This window comes from Triturus cristatus, chromosome 12 (genome assembly GCF_964204655.1).
Source record: "Triturus cristatus chromosome 12, aTriCri1.1, whole genome shotgun sequence".
Lineage (NCBI taxonomy): Eukaryota > Metazoa > Chordata > Amphibia > Caudata > Salamandridae > Triturus > Triturus cristatus.
The window spans coordinates 4,174,177-4,194,266 of NC_140595.1; the positions used below are offsets into that span (position 1 = coordinate 4,174,177).

General features: G+C 51.5%; 1 protein-coding gene across 10 annotated transcripts in view; it reads right to left on the minus strand.

Annotated features, from left to right (window-relative positions):
* The window catches only part of DAZAP1 (DAZ associated protein 1), a 585,407-nt gene extending 580,568 nt beyond the window's left edge, over nucleotides 1–4,839 (minus strand). For 3 of the 10 annotated variants that reach the window (XM_085638286.1, XM_085638291.1, XM_085638290.1), the window contains exon 1: nucleotides 4,422–4,825. In XM_085638286.1, the coding sequence (XP_085494412.1) occupies nucleotides 4,422–4,453 (32 nt within the window). In that variant the 5' untranslated portion in view covers nucleotides 4,454–4,825. Of the gene's footprint in view, nucleotides 1–4,421 lie in introns of all 10 variants that reach the window. The other 7 variants (XM_085638284.1, XM_085638288.1, XM_085638285.1 and 4 more) reach the window with 6 other exon arrangements.
* Between the last annotated feature and the right edge of the window lie 15,251 nt (nucleotides 4,840–20,090).

Consider the following 20,090-nt stretch of genomic DNA (forward strand, 5'->3'; position numbering starts at 1 on the left):
TGCCTCATGGGAAAAGTCCAGCCCGAACTGCCAAGCCAGGTCCTCCCTGAACTGGAAACAAGCATCATAGGACCAGTTTCGGGGTTTCACCCCTCTTCAGCCAGGATAGCTTGATTCCAGTAGCATGGGACTCACGTCTGAGCATACCCGTCCCACTCGGGGTGACAAATGCAAAAAGAACCAGTCCTAGGATGCTTGTTTCAAGTTCAGGGAGGACCTGGCCTGGCAGTTCGGGCTTGACTGTTCCCATTGGGTACAGGGTCAAGACTGATTTGCATATGGCTTGGTCCGAACTGGAATGGCATGATGAGCAAAAAAACGAAGGATTTAGGCCAAGATCTCTGTACCGGGGTGAATGTATGACATTGTTCTGCATTCTGGCCATCAACAGTTCTTTTTGCAGTGCACTTTCAGCATGTTCCTGTGGATGAGACTCAGGATCTACTGGTTAGGCGTGTACATATTGTCTAGACTCTTTACACAAAGGACATGCCAAAGTGGGTCAAGCTTCTCCGTTGGTTCGATGGCAGTTCTTCTAGTCTGTGTCCCCAAGTAATAAGAGAAAGGGTCTTCTTTTGTCAGACTTGGTGAATATCAATGAAGATCCCACGTGGAGAAAGGAAAGTTAAGTGTTCAAAGCTCGCCATCCAGCAAATTTCCACTGAAATCATAAAGATCCAGTCAGCTTCTCTCTGAAACAGTGAGGGAACCTGGCAGTCAACCTCTCCAAGCCCACTTTATTAACAATCCGAGGTCTTCCAAACGCAGGGTTTATAGTCCGGGATAGAGAGCCTAATTGGCTTAAATTGCCAGTCCTTGCAGAGCAGTGCCTACCTGCTCACTTTTGTTAGGGTTTTTTCTTCCTAAACAGGAAACGTGAAAAAGTTACTCTTATCTTTAATTACCTCAGCCTAAACAAGCTAGTGTAAGGCAGGTATTTAAGAATACAAATATGCTTTCTCTTTGTTAATGTGTTCAGATCTATTTGTGAATCTAATGAAGAATTCCTAGAGAGAACTAGAAGTACAAGCCAGTAACCTCTGCTTAGTATATCACACATAAAAACATACTCCTCACAGCAGTCCGTGCTCCGGGGTAAAACTATATTCAGACGAAGGTGTAGGGTGAGAGTATCCGCACTGTGCTACTTAAGCAGTAGTTTGAGCATATGAGGAAGAATGAATGAAGACCATTATGGACACATTGCTAATACAAGTAGACAGCTTCCCGCAAAAGAGCACGAAGAACCCTAGGCGGACATCAAGCGGCATAAAAAGGGAAGGGCTCTGCTTAGAAGTGCCTTGAGCTGCACTAGATAAGCTTACAATCTAGAAGGCTAAGAAGACCCTATTAAGGGATAACCAGTCTGCCTCTTTATGCTTCTATATTCAAGGACACAAAAGCCAAGAGGACCTCTTCAGTCGCAATAACCTCTCATCGCACAACCCAGGAACAGAGCACGTAATTACAAGCAGGAATAATATCACAAATCTAGTCTCAAATACCCAGTCGGTAAGTAGAGAGCATCTCCTGCAGGTGAGCGGCCCTCTACCTGGAAGATGGGAAACTTGGTGGGGGCTGTCAATCTGTGCCATGGCCTCTCCTTCAGAGGGCCAGTGAGTCTCTCTCTCTCACACACACACAGGGGACCTGTTGTGTCTCCGACATTTGACCAGTCAGACTGATACATTCAACAGCCCCCTGAGAGAGAGAGAGTAAGTTTAACTCTAACAGGTGTGTGTTCATATGTGTGCGTCTCTCGAGTGTGACCCTCATATCAGTCTCCTAACTCAGATGTCTCTCCCCCTTAAGACACTCTCCTCACAGGTGCAAGCCTTCTACCCCAACCGCCTCAGGTCTCTCTCTTATGGGGTCTATCTGAAGACATACTCTTTCTAGCAGTGGCCTGTCCGGTGTGTCTACCCCTCGTATAGAAGTCTCTCCCTCTCTCACTGGTGTGTTGAGTTCATACAGGTTTGTTTCTTACAGGGGTCTGTCTCTCTATCACAGGAGTCTATGTCTCCCCTCTAAGGTGTGTACCGCAGACATGTGTGCCACCTTGTGTGTGTTTTTCTGCTGCATGTCCAAATCTACCCCTCAGATGAATGTTGATACATGCTGCTCCCCCTGAGGTGATTGTGTCTGCTTCTTGCTGGTATCTTTCTAGGATGGAGCGGTCAGATGTGTGTCTGCAGTCTGCCTGATCTGGTTTGGAGAATGCATGGAATGTGTGCAATAGGAGCTGGATATTTCTGGGTGGAATGAGTTGTGGTGACTGTGCAAGTAGATGCAGCCCGAGTTGTGTGGTGCCTTGAATGCGTGTGTGTGTGTGTGAATAGTTTGAATTGAATAGGTTTGTGTATCAGGAGCCCGTTCCCAGAGGTGTGGTGCAATGCGAGTTCTGAGTGAGAGGTTGAGGATGAGTCTGGCTGGTTAGCTAGCGAGTTGCTTGGTGAGGCCAGCATAGATGTTATTTCCATAGTCTAACTTGGTGGTGATTAGGGCGCCAGTGACCGTTTTTCTGGTGTTACTTGGAAGCCACTTAAAGACATTCCTCAGCATCTCCAGGATGTTGAAGCAGGATGCAGTGCCGGCGTGGACTTGTGCCGTCACGTCCAGTTTGCAGTTGATTATTCCAAGGTTACTAGCGTGGCTTCTGGGTGTGGATCAAAGTTTGGTTAGCCACCAGTTGAAGTATCATGGTGAGATTTTCCTGCTGAAGACCGCTACTTCTGTTTGGTCGGTGTGGAGCTTGAGACAGTTGGCTTCAGAAATGCATGCGGTGAACTTATTTCTTGTGTTGGAGGTCTTGTCTGAGAGGGAGAGTATGAGTTACATGCAATCTGCATAGACGATGTTGATGTGTGAGCAGATGACATTGGCAAGAGGGTTCGTGTATGCGTTGAAGAGGGTGGGGCTGAGCGATGAACTTTGAGGCCCTTCGTAGGCAAGGTTGCAGGCTTGTGAGGAGTAAGGCAACTGGCTGACAGCTTGTGTTCTATGCTCACTCTCAGATGTACCCTCTCTCCATCGAGTCATTTCTCTTTCTGAAAGTGATGCTCTCCTCCTTACAGGTGTGTGCGCCTCTTTCACAAGAGGTGTGCAACTGCCTCAGGTGAGTGGCTCTTCCACTCTTGTAGGCATCTCTTACTTATAGGAATCTCTCTCAGGTTTCTCTGTCCAGCCAAGGTTTAGCCCACGCCCACACAGGTGAGTAACTCACTTCCTAATGAATGCTTTCCTATCAGGTTTGTTTCTCTGCCTCTTGAGCGTCTCAATCTCTCTCAACCGCAGCCGGCTCACTTCGACAGGACTCTTTCTATTTGGAAGGTGTCTGTATCCCTCTCTCTACAGCAAAGGTTTGACTCTCCACAGATGTCTCTCTCCAGTAGCTTCTCTTGTCTTTTCTTCTCTGGCAGGTGTCCCCGTCTCCCTCCCTCCGGTCGGACCCTTCATGTATCTTTCTGCAGGTATCTGGTGCCTCTCCCTCAGGACAATGTCTCACAGCTGTCGCCCTCCCTCAGGATGGCACCTCATGCGTCTCTCTGTAGGGATGAGAGGTCTCCCCTTCAGGACAGTCTCACGCTGCTGTCTCCTTCAGGATACTCTCGTGTCTTTCATAACTGTCTCCCTCCCTCCGGTCGGACCCTTAAGGTCTCTCTCTGTAGGGATGAGGTGTCTCTCTCTGTGGGTACTCAATGGTGTCTCTCACAGCTGTCTCCCTCCCTCAGGTCAGGCACCTCATGCGTGTCTCTGTAGGGATGAGTTGTCTCTCCCTCAGGGCAGTCTCTCCTATGTCTCTCATAGCTGTCGACCTCCCTCTAGTTGGACCTTTCAGGTCTCTCTCTTTAGGGAGAATGTTCCTCTACCGTCTCTCTCATAGCTATCTCCCTCCAGGCACTCTTCAGGTCTCTCTCTGTAAAAATGATGTGTCTCTCCCTCAGCGAAGTGACTAACAGCTGTTTCCCTCCTTCCGGTCAGACACTTTAGATGTCCGTCTGTGAGGTTGAGCTCTCTCTTTCTCTCTCAGGACAGTCCCTCCCAGCTGTCTCCCTCCCTCCCGTCGGACCCTTCAGGTGACGCTCTGTAGGAGCGAGTTATTTCTCCCTCAGGGAAGTGTCTCTCACAGCTGTCAACCTCCCTTCGAGTCTCTCTCTGCCTCCCTCCGGACCCTTCATGTGTCTCTCTGTAGGAGTGAGGTGTCTCTCTCTCAGGGCAGTCTCTCCCGTGTCTCTCATAGCCGTCTCCCTCTCTCTGATCTGACCCTTCATGAGTATCTCGGTAGCCGTGAGGTCTCTTCCCCCTCAGGGCAGTCTACCTCCCTGACATCTCCCCGCAGGTCTCTCCCGCGGGTGAGTGCGTCTCTCTGTCAGGTCGCCTCTCCACATCGCTCTGCCCCCCCACCCCCCGCGGTCTCTCACCCTATCTCGTCGGCGCCGCTGACGCTGTTCATGGCTGCGGCAGTCGGTTCCGGGTGCCCCCGGCCGGGCTCCGCGCCCCGGGGCTCCCCTCTCCGCCCGTGCCGCCGCGGCCGCTCCGCCGAAGGTCAGCGCCGCCTCCTCACAGCCGCGCAACGGCCTCAACGGTAGCGGCGCCGGCGCGGTACGGGGTTTCCTGAGGGGGGAGGAGGGGGGGAGCGCTCGCGCCGACACGTCAGCGCGCACGCGCTGGGTAGGCGGCCCGAGCCGTCGCTGTATCCATGGGAGCCGCGCGGACAGTCCAGTCACAATGCGGGCGGCGCGGCACGAGCCGGGAGAGCCAGGAACATGGACAAAGGACTAGCTTGACAGCTCGTGGAAATGGAGAGAGGACAGGAATGACAGGTCAAAGACACGAAGGCGGGAGCAGACTGACAGCGCAAGAGCGCATCCCATGGAGAGGGAAGAAGGACTACACTGACAGGATGCAGGAAGTGCTGGTCTGACAACCAATGAGCACCGAGCTCCCACGCGTTCCTGGCCCAGGCTGAGATCATTCAATTAAAAATTTGCTAACAGAGGTGACAAGAATAAGCAATTCTATTAAGGACACGGAGGCGAGGATTATGCTTTTCATTCTTTGCATTTATTATACACAGCAGCCAATAAAAAAAACAACACTTTTTTATTCATCAAACTACAAATCCCATGAGCACCCGGTGCCCCATAACCATAGAGAGTACCCTATATAAGGTCTCACAGAGGAAGACACCTCCTATTTCTTTGAGTGATCCAATAGAAAAACATTAAGTACAACTTCTTGAGATATCCATTCAAATCGAAACCATCCATTACTATAATCCTCGTTCTGAAGTCCAACAGGGACATTCCAGTTCTCAAGGAGGAAAAACTCTGCATGTGGAAAGTGGCGAACGATCGCGGCACTTCACAGGAGGCATAACACTGCAACGAACCCAGGAAGACGAAGGCAGAAAACCTTACTTGTTGTTTGTATCTGAAACAAAGAGAAAAGGTCTGTAATAACAGTCACACTAGAACTTGCCGTACATAATAATAATAATAATCCACATTTGTAAAGCGCGAACAATCACCCGTAAGGGTCTCTAGGCGCTGGGGGCCGTCGGGAAGATTAAGCAAGCTATTGCCCAGAGTCACATGGTGCTGGGCTAATCTGCCGCCGGCGCCAGGGATATAAAACCATTTAATCAGGGTGGGAAACAAATCAATAATATCATTAAACGACATTGACAGTCTAACTGCAATTCATGAAATATGATTCAGTACAACGTATCGACTTGGGTGGGATAGTCCTCGCCTCCGTGTCCTTAATAGAATAGAAAATTCTTGTCACGTCTGTTCGCATATTTTTTATTCTATGTCAGGACCGGAGGCTCCGATTATGCTTGTTCAAAGCCTAGCCACCACTACCGATGCCACATCTACAATCGGTTTGTAATAAAAAGCCTTGTCGACCAGTCCGTGCCGTCATATCTGCAAGCGTTACTCCCATAGCATGTGAATTAGAAGCAATCGCCCCTCGAACTGAGTGAGCCCCGAACTTAGAAACATCAATACCTTCCTCGCCCATTATCCAACGGACCCAGCGAGCTAAAGTGGCTGGAGTCACTGGACGAAACGTTTTTTGTAAAGCAATAAACAGTTGACCTTGCATATTAGAACGAAACTCAGCAGTGCTTACCTCATACGCCTTGAGGCATTGAACCACACATAGTTTTGGATTATCCGGAAAACTGGGATATGAAACTGAAGTGGTACTGCACTTAGTACGCCTGGAGATAGTAAAAGTGACCCCTTCCGGGGAGAAATGGTGACCAGCCAAATCCAAAGCCCTGATATCAGACACTCTTGTGCAAGAGACCAAACACAACAGCATGGCCAACTTGGCCGAAATCTGCTTGCGCAGGTATCTGTTATCAGGCCAGGATTCCAAAAACCGTAGAACTACTGCGACATCCCATTAGAATGCGTACTTTGGACCTGGGGGTTTGACCATCCGAATCCCCCGTAGGAGCTTGCAGACCAAGGGATGTTCTCCCACCGGTTTGCCATTCAGCTGAACATGTCCCGCTGAAATCGCAGAGCGAAACGTATTAACTGTTCTGTACGCGAGACCCGATGAGGCCAGGGAAGCCAGATAATTCATGATCATGGAGACATTTGCTGTAGTAGGATTGATATTCCGTTGAGCACACCAGCCACACCATTTGTTCCATGCTGATGAATACTGCTTGTGGGTATTATCGGACCAGGCTTGTTTAATGAAGGTGCTAGCCTCTCTCGAAAGGCCTGGGATCTCCCATCTATCCCTGAAACTCGCCATGCCACCAATGGGAGTTACCCTGTTAATACCAAGGGATGGGATTGATTGTGAGGGTTTGTCAAGAATTCCTGTCATACAAGGGAAACACGCCCTTATGTAAACAGGAGAGCTGTTACATAACTCAAGGGAAACACGCCTTTATGTAAACAGGAGAGCTGTTACATAACTCAAGGAAAACACGCCCTATAAAGGGAGGAACCGGGAGGTACAAGGCTGTCGGATATTGTGTTTACACCGACGTACCTGTTTCGTGAAGAGCAGTGTTCCGGAGTGGTGCTCCAGTAAGGCAAGAACAGAGGTAGGTCGAGTCGTTACTCCCTGGGCCGTGTCTTGCCCCATCGTCACCTGTGAAGGACCCGGAAGCTCTACCGGTCAACCATTGAGCTTCGCTTTTTGACTCGGCTGAGTCCAAGCGCAGTGGCGCTTTTGCTGGTTGGAGTCGTAACTCCCAGCCCGACCAGAGACACAGGGACTGCCAGCTGTAACGCACACCAGGAGGTGTTTGCCGCGTTACAGACTCGGAAGTCCACAGGATCGATCGAGCGGCTGCTCTCGGTTCAGTCTTCTTGCTTGTGATTGGGGTATCGGTGACGCATCACCAGGAGGTGACTCCGCGTCCCGGTGCAGTCTGAGGAAGAGGTTGAGCGGCTGCTCCCTTCGGGTAGAGACCCCGGCTGGGTGTTTCCCTGACTCCTCGATTCTCCCCAACACTCTTCGTGCCCCTCACAGCCTACCGATTGGCATTGTCGGCCATTTCATTTCTGCCCTCTGTTGGCATACGCCGGGATCGGCGTATATGCAGAGGACGGTTAGGACCATCCGTGCTGTGGGCTGGTAACGTACTTAGCCTGGAGGATTCCAGTGACTATAACTTTTGTATGTTCTTTGTATTTTATTTGCCTTCATTAAAAGAACTAACCCTTCACAAGTGGTTGCGTCCTCATTGTCGTGTCTGTTAAACGATCCTGAGACGTTCAGGGCGTTACAAAATATCCGACCTTAATAACACTAACTGTCTCCCGGTCGATAACAGACATGGCAACACTTGATGAGGTGCTGGCTGCTTTAGCGGCCATGCAAGTTGAAGTGGCTGCCTCTAGGCAAGAAACAGCCGATGTAAAAGCCAGACTGGATGCTATCCTATTGGACCCGCTCACGCCCAGCACCTCCCTCACGAACCAGACCCCTGCGGTAGTAGTGGAAATGCCGGTAGCCATCCCCTTGGCAACACCAGAGAGGTACAGTGGGGATCCTAACACAGTGCAGGTATTCCTCACACAAGTGGCGCTACATTTATCGTGCAAACCAAAGGCGTTCCCCACGAGTCAGGCTCGTGTGGCTTTCCTTATATCCTATTTGGCTGGAAACGCGGCACAATGGGCCGTACCTCTGGTGAGCAGGGACGACCCCCTCTTATGTGATTGGGGTGCTTTTCGCGAGGAATTCCTGAAGGTATTCGACAGAAGGGCTGACTCGTACACGGCGGACCGTGAAATGCTTGAGTTGAGACAGGGATCCAACGACCTGGTGCAGTATCTCAACGCGTTCCGAAGGCTGGTTGCGGAAACCAAGTGGCCTGTTGCTAAACAGACGGCGCTCTTCCATCAAGGGCTGTGCGATGAGCTCAAGGACGCCGTGGCTCATATTGACCCTCAACCCAAGACATGTGAGGGCCTTATCAACCTGGTATTACGGCTGGAACATAGGCTAAGTGAAAGAAAGGGGGATCATGGGAGAAAAGGAAAATCCCTTCCATCCTATGTGACGGTGGGAAGTCCTGAAACTTCCACCGCATCCAAGGGAGAACCCATGGACATCAGCGCAATACAAGCGAGCCTCACAGCCACGGAGAAAGAGTCACGCCGTAAACAAGGATTGTGCCTATATTGTGGCAAAAAAGGCCACTACGTACGTGAATGCCCTGCCAAACCGAAGACGTCACGTTATCGGGCCAACCGGTCGGTAACAGCCGTGGTGGACATACCGGCGGAAAACTAGAGGACTCCAAGACCAGAGAAGGGGCATCTCGGAGTCACTCATCCATCCCTTCACTTTCCAACTCGGTCACTAAGGGACAACGACACCTGTTTATCACGGTGCACGTGGGAGTGCATGACCAGTGGATACCCGTTGTGGCCATGGTGGATTCAGGGGCCACTGGCATGTTTATGGACCACAACGAGGCATGCAGGCTAGGGCTAGTGCTTCTTCCCAAAGCAGTACCCGAAGACGTCTATGCGGTAGACGGAAGGCGATTGGTGACGGGGCCCATCGGACAGCACATGGGGGTCCTTCCGATGAGATATGGGAGGAACCATTTGGAACAAATCGATTTTAACATCATCCGAGCGCCCCAATATGGCGTCATATTGGGATTGCCGTGGCTACAGAAACACAACCCCTTTGTGGATTGGCCAACACATCGCATCGAAATGACGTCACCGTATTGCATCCTGCATTGTGGAATAAGAACGGAATCCCTTGACGCAGATGAGAGCGGGAGTCAGACGGTGGCTACAGCGGCAGAAAAAGATGTGGCTCTCCCCCAGGCTTATCACAGTTTTGAGGATGTATTTGATGAAGTGAAGGCGGAAGTGCTACCACCACATAGACAGTTTGACTGCCAGATCGACCTGGTGCCAGGGGCCAGCGTTCCCAGCGGCAGGCTGTATGCCCTGACGGAGCCTGAAAACGTGCATCTCCGGGGGTACCTGGATAAACTCCTCAAGCTAGGATTCATCCGCCCGTCCAAGTCTCCGGCCGCCTCGCCACTCTTCTTCATCCCGAAGGCTAATGGGGAGCTGAGAGCCTGTGTGGACTTTAGGGCATTGAATGCGATAACCATAAAAAATCGGTACCCCTTGCCTCTCATCAGTGTACTTCTGGAACAGGTCAAGAAAGCTCGTATCTACACCAAGTTGGATTTGAAAGGGGCATACCATCTGGTGCGCATGAGGGACGGAGACGAGTGGAAGACCGCCTTTAAGACCAGGTTCGGCCTTTTTGAGTACCTCGTCATGCCGTTCGGTCTGTGCAACGCCCCGGCAGCCTTTCAGTACTTTTTGAATGAGGTATTCAGAGAGGAGTTGGATATCTACGTGGTCGTATATATCGACGACATCCTCATCTATTCGTCCAGTGTGGAGGAGCACGTACACCACGTCAAAGCTGTGCTCCAAAAGCTGAGGGAAAACATGCTGTTTTGTAAACTCAGCAAGTGTGACTTCCACGTCACATCCGTGGAATTCCTCGGAGTGATGCTGAGTCCAGAGGGACAGGAGATGGCAGAACGAAAGATCAAGGCGGTGAAAGAATGGCCGGTGCCCCAAAGCGTGAAGGACGTCCAAAGTTTCATTGGCTTCGCCAACTTTTACAGGCGGTTTATAGATGGATTTTCAGGAGTGGTGGCCCCAATCACACAGCTACTGAGGAAGTCCAAGGAGTTTGTCTGGTCCCCTGAAGCGAACAAAGCCTTTGAGGCCCTGAAAAGCGCCTTTGGTAAGGCGCCGGTGTTGGCTCACCCCGATCCGGATCTCCCCTACGTGGTGGAAGCGGACGCGTCGGATGTGGCGCTGGGGGCTATCTTGTCCCAACGCAACCACGACACAGGGGTGCTTCATCCCGTTGCGTACATGTCCCGCAAACTCAACGACGCCGAACGCAACTACCATATTGCGGAGAAGGAGCTTCTCGCAATCAAGGACGCCTTCACCGAATGGAGGCATTGGTTGATGGGGGCAAGACATGTGGTATCGGTGTACACGGACCATCGGAATCTACAGTTCATGACGGCCACTAGACACCTTTCTCCCAGGCAGCTGCGGTGGATGATCTTCTTTGCGGGGTTCAACTTCCGCATCACATATCGGCCGGGGACGGAAAACCGGAAGGCGGACGCCCTGTCCCGTCAATCTGCAGTTAAGGAACCATTGCCTGCAACCGAGCGTTCCATCATTTCCCCGAGGATGGTATTGGGGGTTATCCAACCGGATACTTTCCTGAGGGGAATAAAGAGAGGGATCAGGTCATTCGCATGGCGGAGGTGGCTCCTCAGTCACAGAGAATGGCAGCTGAAGGACGGGATACCCCTGAAGGGCAGGTGCCTATTGATACCCACGCCTAGGCTAAGGAAACAAGCATTTATCTGGTGCCATGACTCTCCATGCGCAGGTCATTTGGGCTTTGAAAAAACGGTGGCTAGCATGGGACGGCATTTCTGGTGGCCAACCATGAGAGTGGATGTCAGGAGGTGGGGACAGGAGTGTCCTACGTGTGCTACCATGAAGGCCGACCATGGCCGAACCCAAGGGCTCTTACATCCACTTCCGACCCCGGATAGACCATGGGATAGCATATCACTGGACTTCGTGGTGGGCCTACCGGTAGACCAGGGGATGACGGCAATACTGGTGGTGGTGGATTACTTGACGAAAATGGGGCACTTCATCCCCTGCAAGAGAGTCCCTACGGCCGGGGAATTGGCGTCACTACTCCTAAAGAATGTGGTACGACTGCATGGATTACCTGGGGTGATCGTGTCGGACCGGGGGTCGCAGTTTACTGCGCAATTCTGGAAGACTTGGTGCACTGCGCTGCATGTTAAGACCGCCCTGTCCACCAGCTACCACCCTCAAACGGACGGCCAAACCGAGCGCCTGAACCAAACGCTCAAACAGTATCTGCGATGTTTTGTGGACCAGGGCAGGGAAGAATGGGTCGACTTGCTATGGGTTGCAGAGATAGCCTATAACAACGCCACTCACAGCTCCACACAGTCATCTCCGTTCTATAGCAACTATGGCCAACATCCCAGGTTCTTGCCATTTCTACATCCGTTCAGAGAGGACAGGATTCCCGCCACAGCGGACAGGGTGGCACACATAAAAGACACGTTGATGCGCTCAAGGGCTGTCCTAATAGAGGCCAAGAGAAGATACAAGGCTGCGGCAGATAGGAAGAGAAGGCCCGGGCCACTGTACCGCACTGGAGACTACGTCTGGATATCCACAAGAAACATGAGGTTTCGAAAGAACAGTGTGTGCCATCCCAAGTACATGGGCCCCTATCGGATTACCAAGTGTATGGGTCCCGTGAACGTGAAGGTGTGCTTGCCCCAGTCATTGCGGATACACCCTGTCTTTCATGTATCATTGCTCAAACCAGCACCCTCCAAGCCGTCTGGGACACCTAGGCCGGTATGCGTGGAGTCGGAGGTGGAGTATGAAGTGTCGGGCATACGGGCGTCCAAATGGCGCAGGGGGAAGCTGTGGTACCTGGTTGCGTGGAAAGGCTATGGCCCGGAGGAGCATTCATGGGAACCGGCTGAAGGGGTTCATGCTCCGCGCTTGGTCTCCTTGTTCCATCGGCGTTTTCCTGCCAGCGCTGGACCCGTGGGGAGCCGCTGAGAGGGAGGATGTACTGTCAAGAATTCCTGTCATACAAGGGAAACACGCCCTTATGTAAACAGGAGAGCTGTTACATAACTCAAGGGAAACACGCCCTTATGTAAACAGGAGAGCTGTTACATAACTCAAGGAAAACACGCCCTATAAAGGGAGGAACCGGGAGGTACAAGGCTGTCGGATATTGTGTTTACACCGACGTACCTGCTTCGTGAAGAGCAGTGTTCCGGAGTGGTGCTCCAGTAAGGCAAGAACGGAGGTAGGTCGAGTCGTTACTCCCTGGGCCGTGTCTTGCCCCATCGTCACCTGTGAAGGACCCGGAAGCTCTACCGGTCAACCATTGAGCTTCGCTTTTTGACTCGGCTGAGTCCAAGCGCAGTGGCGCTTTTGCTGGTTGGAGTCGTAACTCCCAGCCCGACCAGAGACACGGGGACTGCCAGCTGTAACGCACACCAGGAGGTGTTTGCCGCGTTACAGACTCGGAAGTCCACAGGATCGATCGAGCGGCTGCTCTCGGTTCAGTCTTCTTGCTTGTGATTGGGGTATCGGTGACGCATCACCAGGAGGTGACTCCGCGTCCCGGTGCAGTCTGAGGAAGAGGTTGAGCGGCTGCTCCCTTCGGGTAGAGACCCCGGCTGGGTGTTTCCCTGACTCCTCGATTCTCCCCAACACTCTTCGTGCCCCTCACAGCCTACCGATTGGCATTGTCGGCCATTTCATTTCTGCCCTCTGTTGGCATACGCCGGGATCGGCGTATATGCAGAGGACGGTTAGGACCATCCGTGCTGTGGGCTGGTAACGTACTTAGCCTGGAGGATTCCAGTGACTATAACTTTTGTTTGTTCTTTGTATTTTATTTGCCTTCCTTAAAAGAACTAACCCTTCACAAGTGGTTGCGTCCTCATTGTCGTGTCTGTTAAACGATCTTGAGACGTTCAGGGCGTTACAGGGTTCAGCAACAGGTTCCATGTCTGTGGAAGTAATATCGGTATAGCACAAGACATCTCCAGTACCACTGGGAAGCAAGCTTGTGCTCTCCACAACGGAGTTACCAGAAGGAGTTCCGCTTGTTGACGCCTGGCTTATGCCCGTACTCTGGGTAACATTACAAATGGTGGGAAGGCGTAGCAAAGGCCGGGAGGCCAGACCTGTAGAAACGCGTCCAAGGCGATCGCCTCCGGGTCCGGACGCCAACTGAAAAATGTTGGGAGTTGCTTGTTCAGGCGAGACGCAAACAAGTCTGACAAGGACCTCATGTTTGGTTCAGGAAGCGAAAGATTCGAGGATGAAGCCTCCAATCGCTGTAATTGCGAAGGTACAGAGAGTGCCAATCCGCCACCTCGTTGTTCCTCCCCGGGAGATACTCCGCCACAACTGATATTTTGTGTTGGAGACAATAGTGCCAAAAATCCTTGGCTATCTCCGCCAGAATCCGTGATTTTGTTCCGCCCAGTTTGTTCACGTATCGTACCGCCGATAGGTTGTCCATCCGTAAAAGGATACAGCAATTCGTCTTCTGGGGGGAAAGACTGCAAATTGCAAACGAGCCTGCCAGCAGCTCCAGACAGTTGATGTGAAGAGAAAGCTCCTCTACCGACCCCCATCGAAATCGGACCGCAGCGGGCTCCCCAGCCCCATCTGCTGGCGTCTGATTCACTATCTCAGGACTCGATCCAAATATGGCTCTGCCATTCCACAACTCCATGTGATCTAACCACCATGACATCTCCCACCTCGCTTCCTCGGAAAGACGAATCCGTTCGCAATATCCGAGGCCTTTGCAGAGATATTGGATCTTCAAGCGCTGGAGTGCGCGATAATGCAGAGGTCCCGGAAATATGGCCTGGATCGATGAAGCTAACAGGCCCACAACACGGGCCACCAATCTCAAGGATACAATCCGCCTGTTCACGATCAATCTCATTTCTTTCTTGATTGCTCTGATCTTTTGTGCGGGAAGGAGAAGTTGGCAGCTCCGAGAGTCGACCTGAAACCCTAGGAATTCTATAGATTGCGTGGGGGACAGAATAGAGTTCTGCGGGGTCACCACAAACCCCAGGCTCTGAAGTAACTCGATGGTCCACTCTAGGTGTACGAGTACCAGGCGAGGGCAACGGGCCATGATAATGATGCCGTCGAGGTAGACGTTCAAGCGAACTCCCCGAGCTCGCAACGACTCCATGACCAGGCAAAGGAGTTTCGTGAAGCACCAAGGTGCTGACAAAAGTCCGAAGGGAAGGACCTTGTATTCGTAGCAGACGCCCTGCCATAGAAACTGAAGAAATCTCCGATGTGGAGCGTAGATGGGCACTGAAAGGTAGGCATCCTTTAAGTCGAGACGCACCATCCAATCCCCTTCCTGTAGAAGGTCCTGCAACAAATGGATGCCCTCCATTTTGAAGTGTCGGTAAATGATCCAGCCGTTGAACTCTTTCAAGTTCAGAACCAATCTGGATCCGCCCCATTTTTTCTGGACTAAGAAAACCGTGCTGATGAAACCTCGAGGATGGGGTTGAGTGGCCACAATAGCCCCTTTCTGGAGAAGAGCGAGAATTTCGTCCGTAATGAAAATGAATAGGAGAGGGATGTGAACCCTGGGAGGGAGTATCGTACAATTCCAGTTTGTACCCCTGAACCGCCTCCAAAACCCAAACGTCCTGCGAGATCGTTTGACAGGCTGGCAGAAAAAATTGGATGCGACCCCCCAAAATCACTTCTGAACACAGAATGAGCCTCACCTGTATTTCTGGCATGCTGGTGGTTTCCCTGGTTGCCACCAAATCGGCCTCTTCTGAAGCAGTTTCGACCTCAACGAGAGGGGTAGAAGGAGGTGTTGCCGCAGTTATTGTCCTGGTAACCTCCTCTTTGATGTTGCTGTCCACCTTGGGCGCCTTGAGTGTATCCACGGCTGAACGACCGCCCTCGATTTCATCCGGCCCTGGTAAAAACTGGGCGGAAGGCACGCCTGAGTGATTCTTGTGCTTTGTCCAAACCACTGAAGGCGGCCACAAACGTAGTCAATTCCTTTAAAAATGGCTGGCCGAAGAGAAGGCCTTGGGCCACGGGACCCGCCTCCGAAGAGGATAACTCTGCCAATTTGGGATCCAATTTGAGGAGGATAGAACGCCTCCTTTCACTTGACATGGCACAGTTGGCATTGCCCAACTGGCACATGGCCCGCTGCGCCCATTCGATCAACTCGTCTGGGTCTATCAGGGATCCGATTCCATGACCTGAAACCCCATTTCTAGGATCTTGGTAAGCAGACCGGATAAGTCTAGTAATTTATCTTGGCATGTTCGCCAGGCGCGATCTATGCCTTTCTTGGGATCTTTGGCATATTTTTTGAGATACGTGAGCATGGTAGGATCCACCTCGGGTGTTTCTGCAACTCGCGCCGCTAGATCAGGTCTCGGGCACTCTGACAGCAGTCGGGCCCTAACGTCCTTGCAAAGGGATGCCGGAGGTTCATTTGCACATCATCTGCAACCTCCTGTGACGGGAGCCACGCGGTGGAATTAGGGTGGACAATGTCCGTAGGGTCAAAGGTAAGGAGCTTAGGCTGACTGGGAACCTCCAGGTGATGTTCCTTCCTAGACTTTTTCGCAGGTCAGGGAGCCTCATCTTCCTCTAACTCCTTGTCCGATGAGGAATCCCCTTTCTCACCCTGAATGGAGTCAGCAGACTCCCTCGACGCAAGATATGCGTGGTCGTTCGCCAGGGCCCTGGAAAATCGAGGGAAATCCTCTGAGTGAGGATTGGACCCTTTTTTGTTGGTGGTTGGTGGTTTAGCGCTCGAAGCTGAAATCCACCCCTGCTGGATGGCATACTTGTTTAGATGCCGCTTAAGGATTGCAATCGCCTTAACTAGGGCACTGTTTACCGAATGCTGCACCCCGGCATCAAGGGCCTCCACTAGGTCCTGTTCTAGTGAGCCAGATGGCTCTTCCTCCAGGTAATCGTCTTCGAAGAAGAATTCGGCCATTGCGTGTCAGGTAAGCAGCCCTTACTACTGTACTTCAAGGCAGGTATGTACCAATTATAAGGAGGAGACACGGGGGGAGAGGGGCGACCCCCAGACAAGCCAGACAGCCAAATACAATTTTTGGGTGGAGGGAGGGCTTGTCTAAACCTCTCTCTGCAGTGCCTATGCTTAATTATACGGCCCTCCGCTAAAGGAATGCGTCGGGCATCACTGGGGACTGAAGGCAGGCTAAAACAGTTTGAATTTAGCGCGTTTTCACGCTTGCGATAGCCGCGTACTCCGGAGAGTGAAATTGCACCCAAAATGACTGCAGCGCATGCGCGGTGCCAGCGCCTGCCAAACACAGAAAGAGGAATACGCGCGATCGGGCGACGCGCTGTCCTCGTCCCCGACTCCCACTCCACCAGATAAAATACCGAGGGCGCAGCGCGTTCGGTAAGGGAGGCAAGAACGCTCCTGCCCGCGAGGGGAAATACACATAAATAACGTTGCCAGTAAACCTCAAACACGCTACCCAAGAGCTCGCGAAAACAGAATATCAGCGCTGAGTATAACAAACAAAACCCTCAAACGGGTCCAACACATAAACCTAAGAGGCAATACTCTACAGCAAAACGCATGAATAGAGCGCATTACATTTTAACAAAAGGCAAACCCATACACTACAGTAAGACAAAGTAGTAAGGGAAAGGCACTTAACTGGCTGCAGAGCAGCAAAGAAAGAGGAGGTGTCTTCCTCTGTGAGACCTTATATAGGGTACTCTCTATGGTTATGGGGCACCTAGTGCTCATGGGATTTGTAGTTTGATGAATAAAAAAGTGTATTTTATTGGCTGCTGTGTATAAAAAATGCAAAGAATGAGAAGCATAATCGGAGCCTCCGGTCCTGACATAGAATCCAGTGTTCTACTGCGCATGCTGGAACTACAAGTCCCAAAATGCAAAGTTAATACCTGGTCTGGAATGTAAAGTGTCCTAGCTAACGCGAAGTAAAGTTACAGTTCTGTTAAGGACACATACGCGGGGACTGTGCTTTCTGAGACCTTTCAAGACCCGCTCACATTCTGCTCTACCAAGTGCCATGCATCAAGCGTGGGACTAACGCTGATTAGTGCCGTCGCCGCATCACCACACGGACTGGCGATTATAACGCAAATGATTAGCACTTGGCAGGGCTCCTGGGGCTGCAGCTAAGAGAAAAGGCTGCTGGTAAAGGCGTCAGTGTTCCTTGCAAGTGACTGACAGGTGAGGGTTTTTAGAGTGCAATATAATGCAGACTTGGCTCACGCCCCCACAGTGGCTTGCGAGGTTCATGGAGACTGGGCTAGCAGCCTCCTCTTTCCTGGGCAGTCCAGTGATTGACTATTGGGGCGAGCCGATGGTCAGAGAGGCTTGGCTCTAAGAGCCCGTGCATGACCGTAGCCATGGAAATACGTGTCTTATAAATGATGCAAGAAGTCTCAGGTAAAATAGGATTCAAAAAAGGGCGTTTCTTTAATATGTGACTTAGGTGAAAGGCATTTACTAAGTCATAGTTTTGAAATATCAAAATAGAAACATCCTGCCCCCCCCCCCAAACACACAAACAATTGCCTCAAGCCCAGACGACAATGCCATCAGTGAACTAAGAGGCAAATCATCTGTCATGTGGAAATTATACGTACCCTAGTTTTATTATCATACTTGCATCAATGTTATAATCTATTAAATCAAAAGGAAAATATGTTTTTGTATAGCCCACACCCTGAATTTATACATTTCAAGGTGATCCCAAATGTAATAATGAAGGAGAAGGTGACATAGTAAAACAACATATTTGCTCAGGATCAATCAATCTGGGAATTGTAAGCGCTCTACTCCCGTGAGGGTCTCAAGGCGCTGAGGGGGTGGGGGGAGGGGGGTATACCGCTCTGTTCAGCCGAAGAGCCAGGTCTTGAGGGTCTTCCCGAAGGTGTTCAGGGAGGGGGCGCGTCTGATGTCTGCCGGTAGCTCGTTCCAGGACTTGGCGGCGATGTAGGAGAACGATCTTCCGCCTGCTCTGGCTGTGGGTGCGCGGGGTTTCGGCCGGTCCGAGGTTGGATGATCGCAGGTCTCTTTTGGATCACACAATTTAGTCAAGTGGAGAAGCAGTGACTGATCCCAGGATCTGTCGTTTTTCAATGTGCTATTCAGCCAATTGATGGGTACTTTTTTATCTCTCCTGTTTTACATCAAAGGTTAAATGCATTTCATTCTTGTCATATTGGGTTAGTGCATGGGTGGCCGATAGAACCCATGTGAAAGCTTGGCTCCTTTTCTTCTGGCGGGGCCAAGGGGACCTCAAGCTGTGCTAGACCCAGGCTAAAGCTTTCTTCAGTAGCTCTCCAGCCTCACAGGAGACTAACTTCTCTTCAGTGAGCCGAAACCCTCAGCACGCTGAGCTATACCCGCTCGAAGTTGCACACCACAACAGCGGGCATGAGACCAGTGGTCAGGCACCAGTGATTGATCTCGCTCGTGAAACCTTTCAAAGCGGTGTCCTCTCTGTTGATTCCTAGGTGAGGTTGGGTCCATCAGAAATGTTGTTCAAAGGTTTATGTTAATGTTATGGCCTCGTGTCTGGCAGCTGAGTCCGCGCCTTCATAGAATTACGTTGAAAACAAATAGAATTAAACGCAGCGATGGGCACAGCACAGGTGTGATGGGCAGAGCACAGAGGTGGTTAACACAGTGATGGACAGAGGTGAGAGGTGGTTACCGCAGTGATGGGCAGAGCTGAGAGGTGGTTAACACAGTGATGGGCAGAGCACAGAGGTGGTTAAAGCAGTGATGGGCAGAGCACAGAGGTGGTTAACGCAGTGGTGGACAAGTGTGGCTCAATGATTAGAGCGGCAGACCCTGATGCAGAGGTCTAGCCCGGGACCAGGGTTCAATTCCCCGCCTCGGCGGGTCTTGGGCTCAAAAATTCCACGGACCTGATAATTCTCGCCTCGGTGCCTATTCCAATCGTGGAGTCCCACTCTGCAACTCTGGGCAATAGCTTGCTTAATCTCCACAACGGCCCCCACAACGCTAAGGATGCCTGGCCTCCACCTTGGGGGTGCCCAGGAGTGGACGCCTCACAGGGAAAGCCAGGATGGGTTCCACAGCGGTATTCGTACAAGCGCCTTGAGACCCTTGCGGGTGAGTAGTGCGCTATACAAGTATAAAAAATAAATAAAAAAAATGGGCAGAGCACAGAGGTGGTTAACGCAGTGATGGGCAGAGCACAGAGGTGGTTAACACAGTGATGGGCAGAGCACAGAGGTGGTTAACGCAGTGATGGACAGAGGTGGTTAACGCAGTGATGGACAGAGCACACAGGTGGTTAACGCAGTGATGGACAGAGCACACAGGTGGTTAACGCAGTGATGGACAGAGCACACAGGTGGTTAACGCAGTGATTGGCAGAGCACAGAGGTGGCTACACCAGTGATGGGCAGAGCACATAGGTGGCTGATACAGTGAGTGGCAGAGCACAGAGGTGGTTAGCTCAGGGATGGGAAGAGCACAAAGGTGGTTAACGCAGTGATGGGCAGGGCTGAGAGATTGTTACCGTAGTGATGGGCAGAGCACAGACATGGCTAAAGCAGTGATGGGCAGAGCACAGAGGTGGTCTATGCAGTGATGGGCAGAGCTGAGAGTTGGTTAACACAGTGATGGGCAGAGCACAGAGGTGGTTAACGCAGTGATGGACAGAGCTGAGAGTTGGTAAACACAGTGATGGGCAGAGCACAGAGGTGGTTAACGCAGTGATGGACAGGGGTGGTTAACGCAGTGATGGGCAGAGCTGAGAGGTGGTTAACACAGTGATGGGCAGAGCACAAAGGTGGTTAACGCAGTGATGGGCAGAGCACAAAGGTGGTTAACGCAGTGATGGGCAGAGCACAGAGGTGGTTAACGCA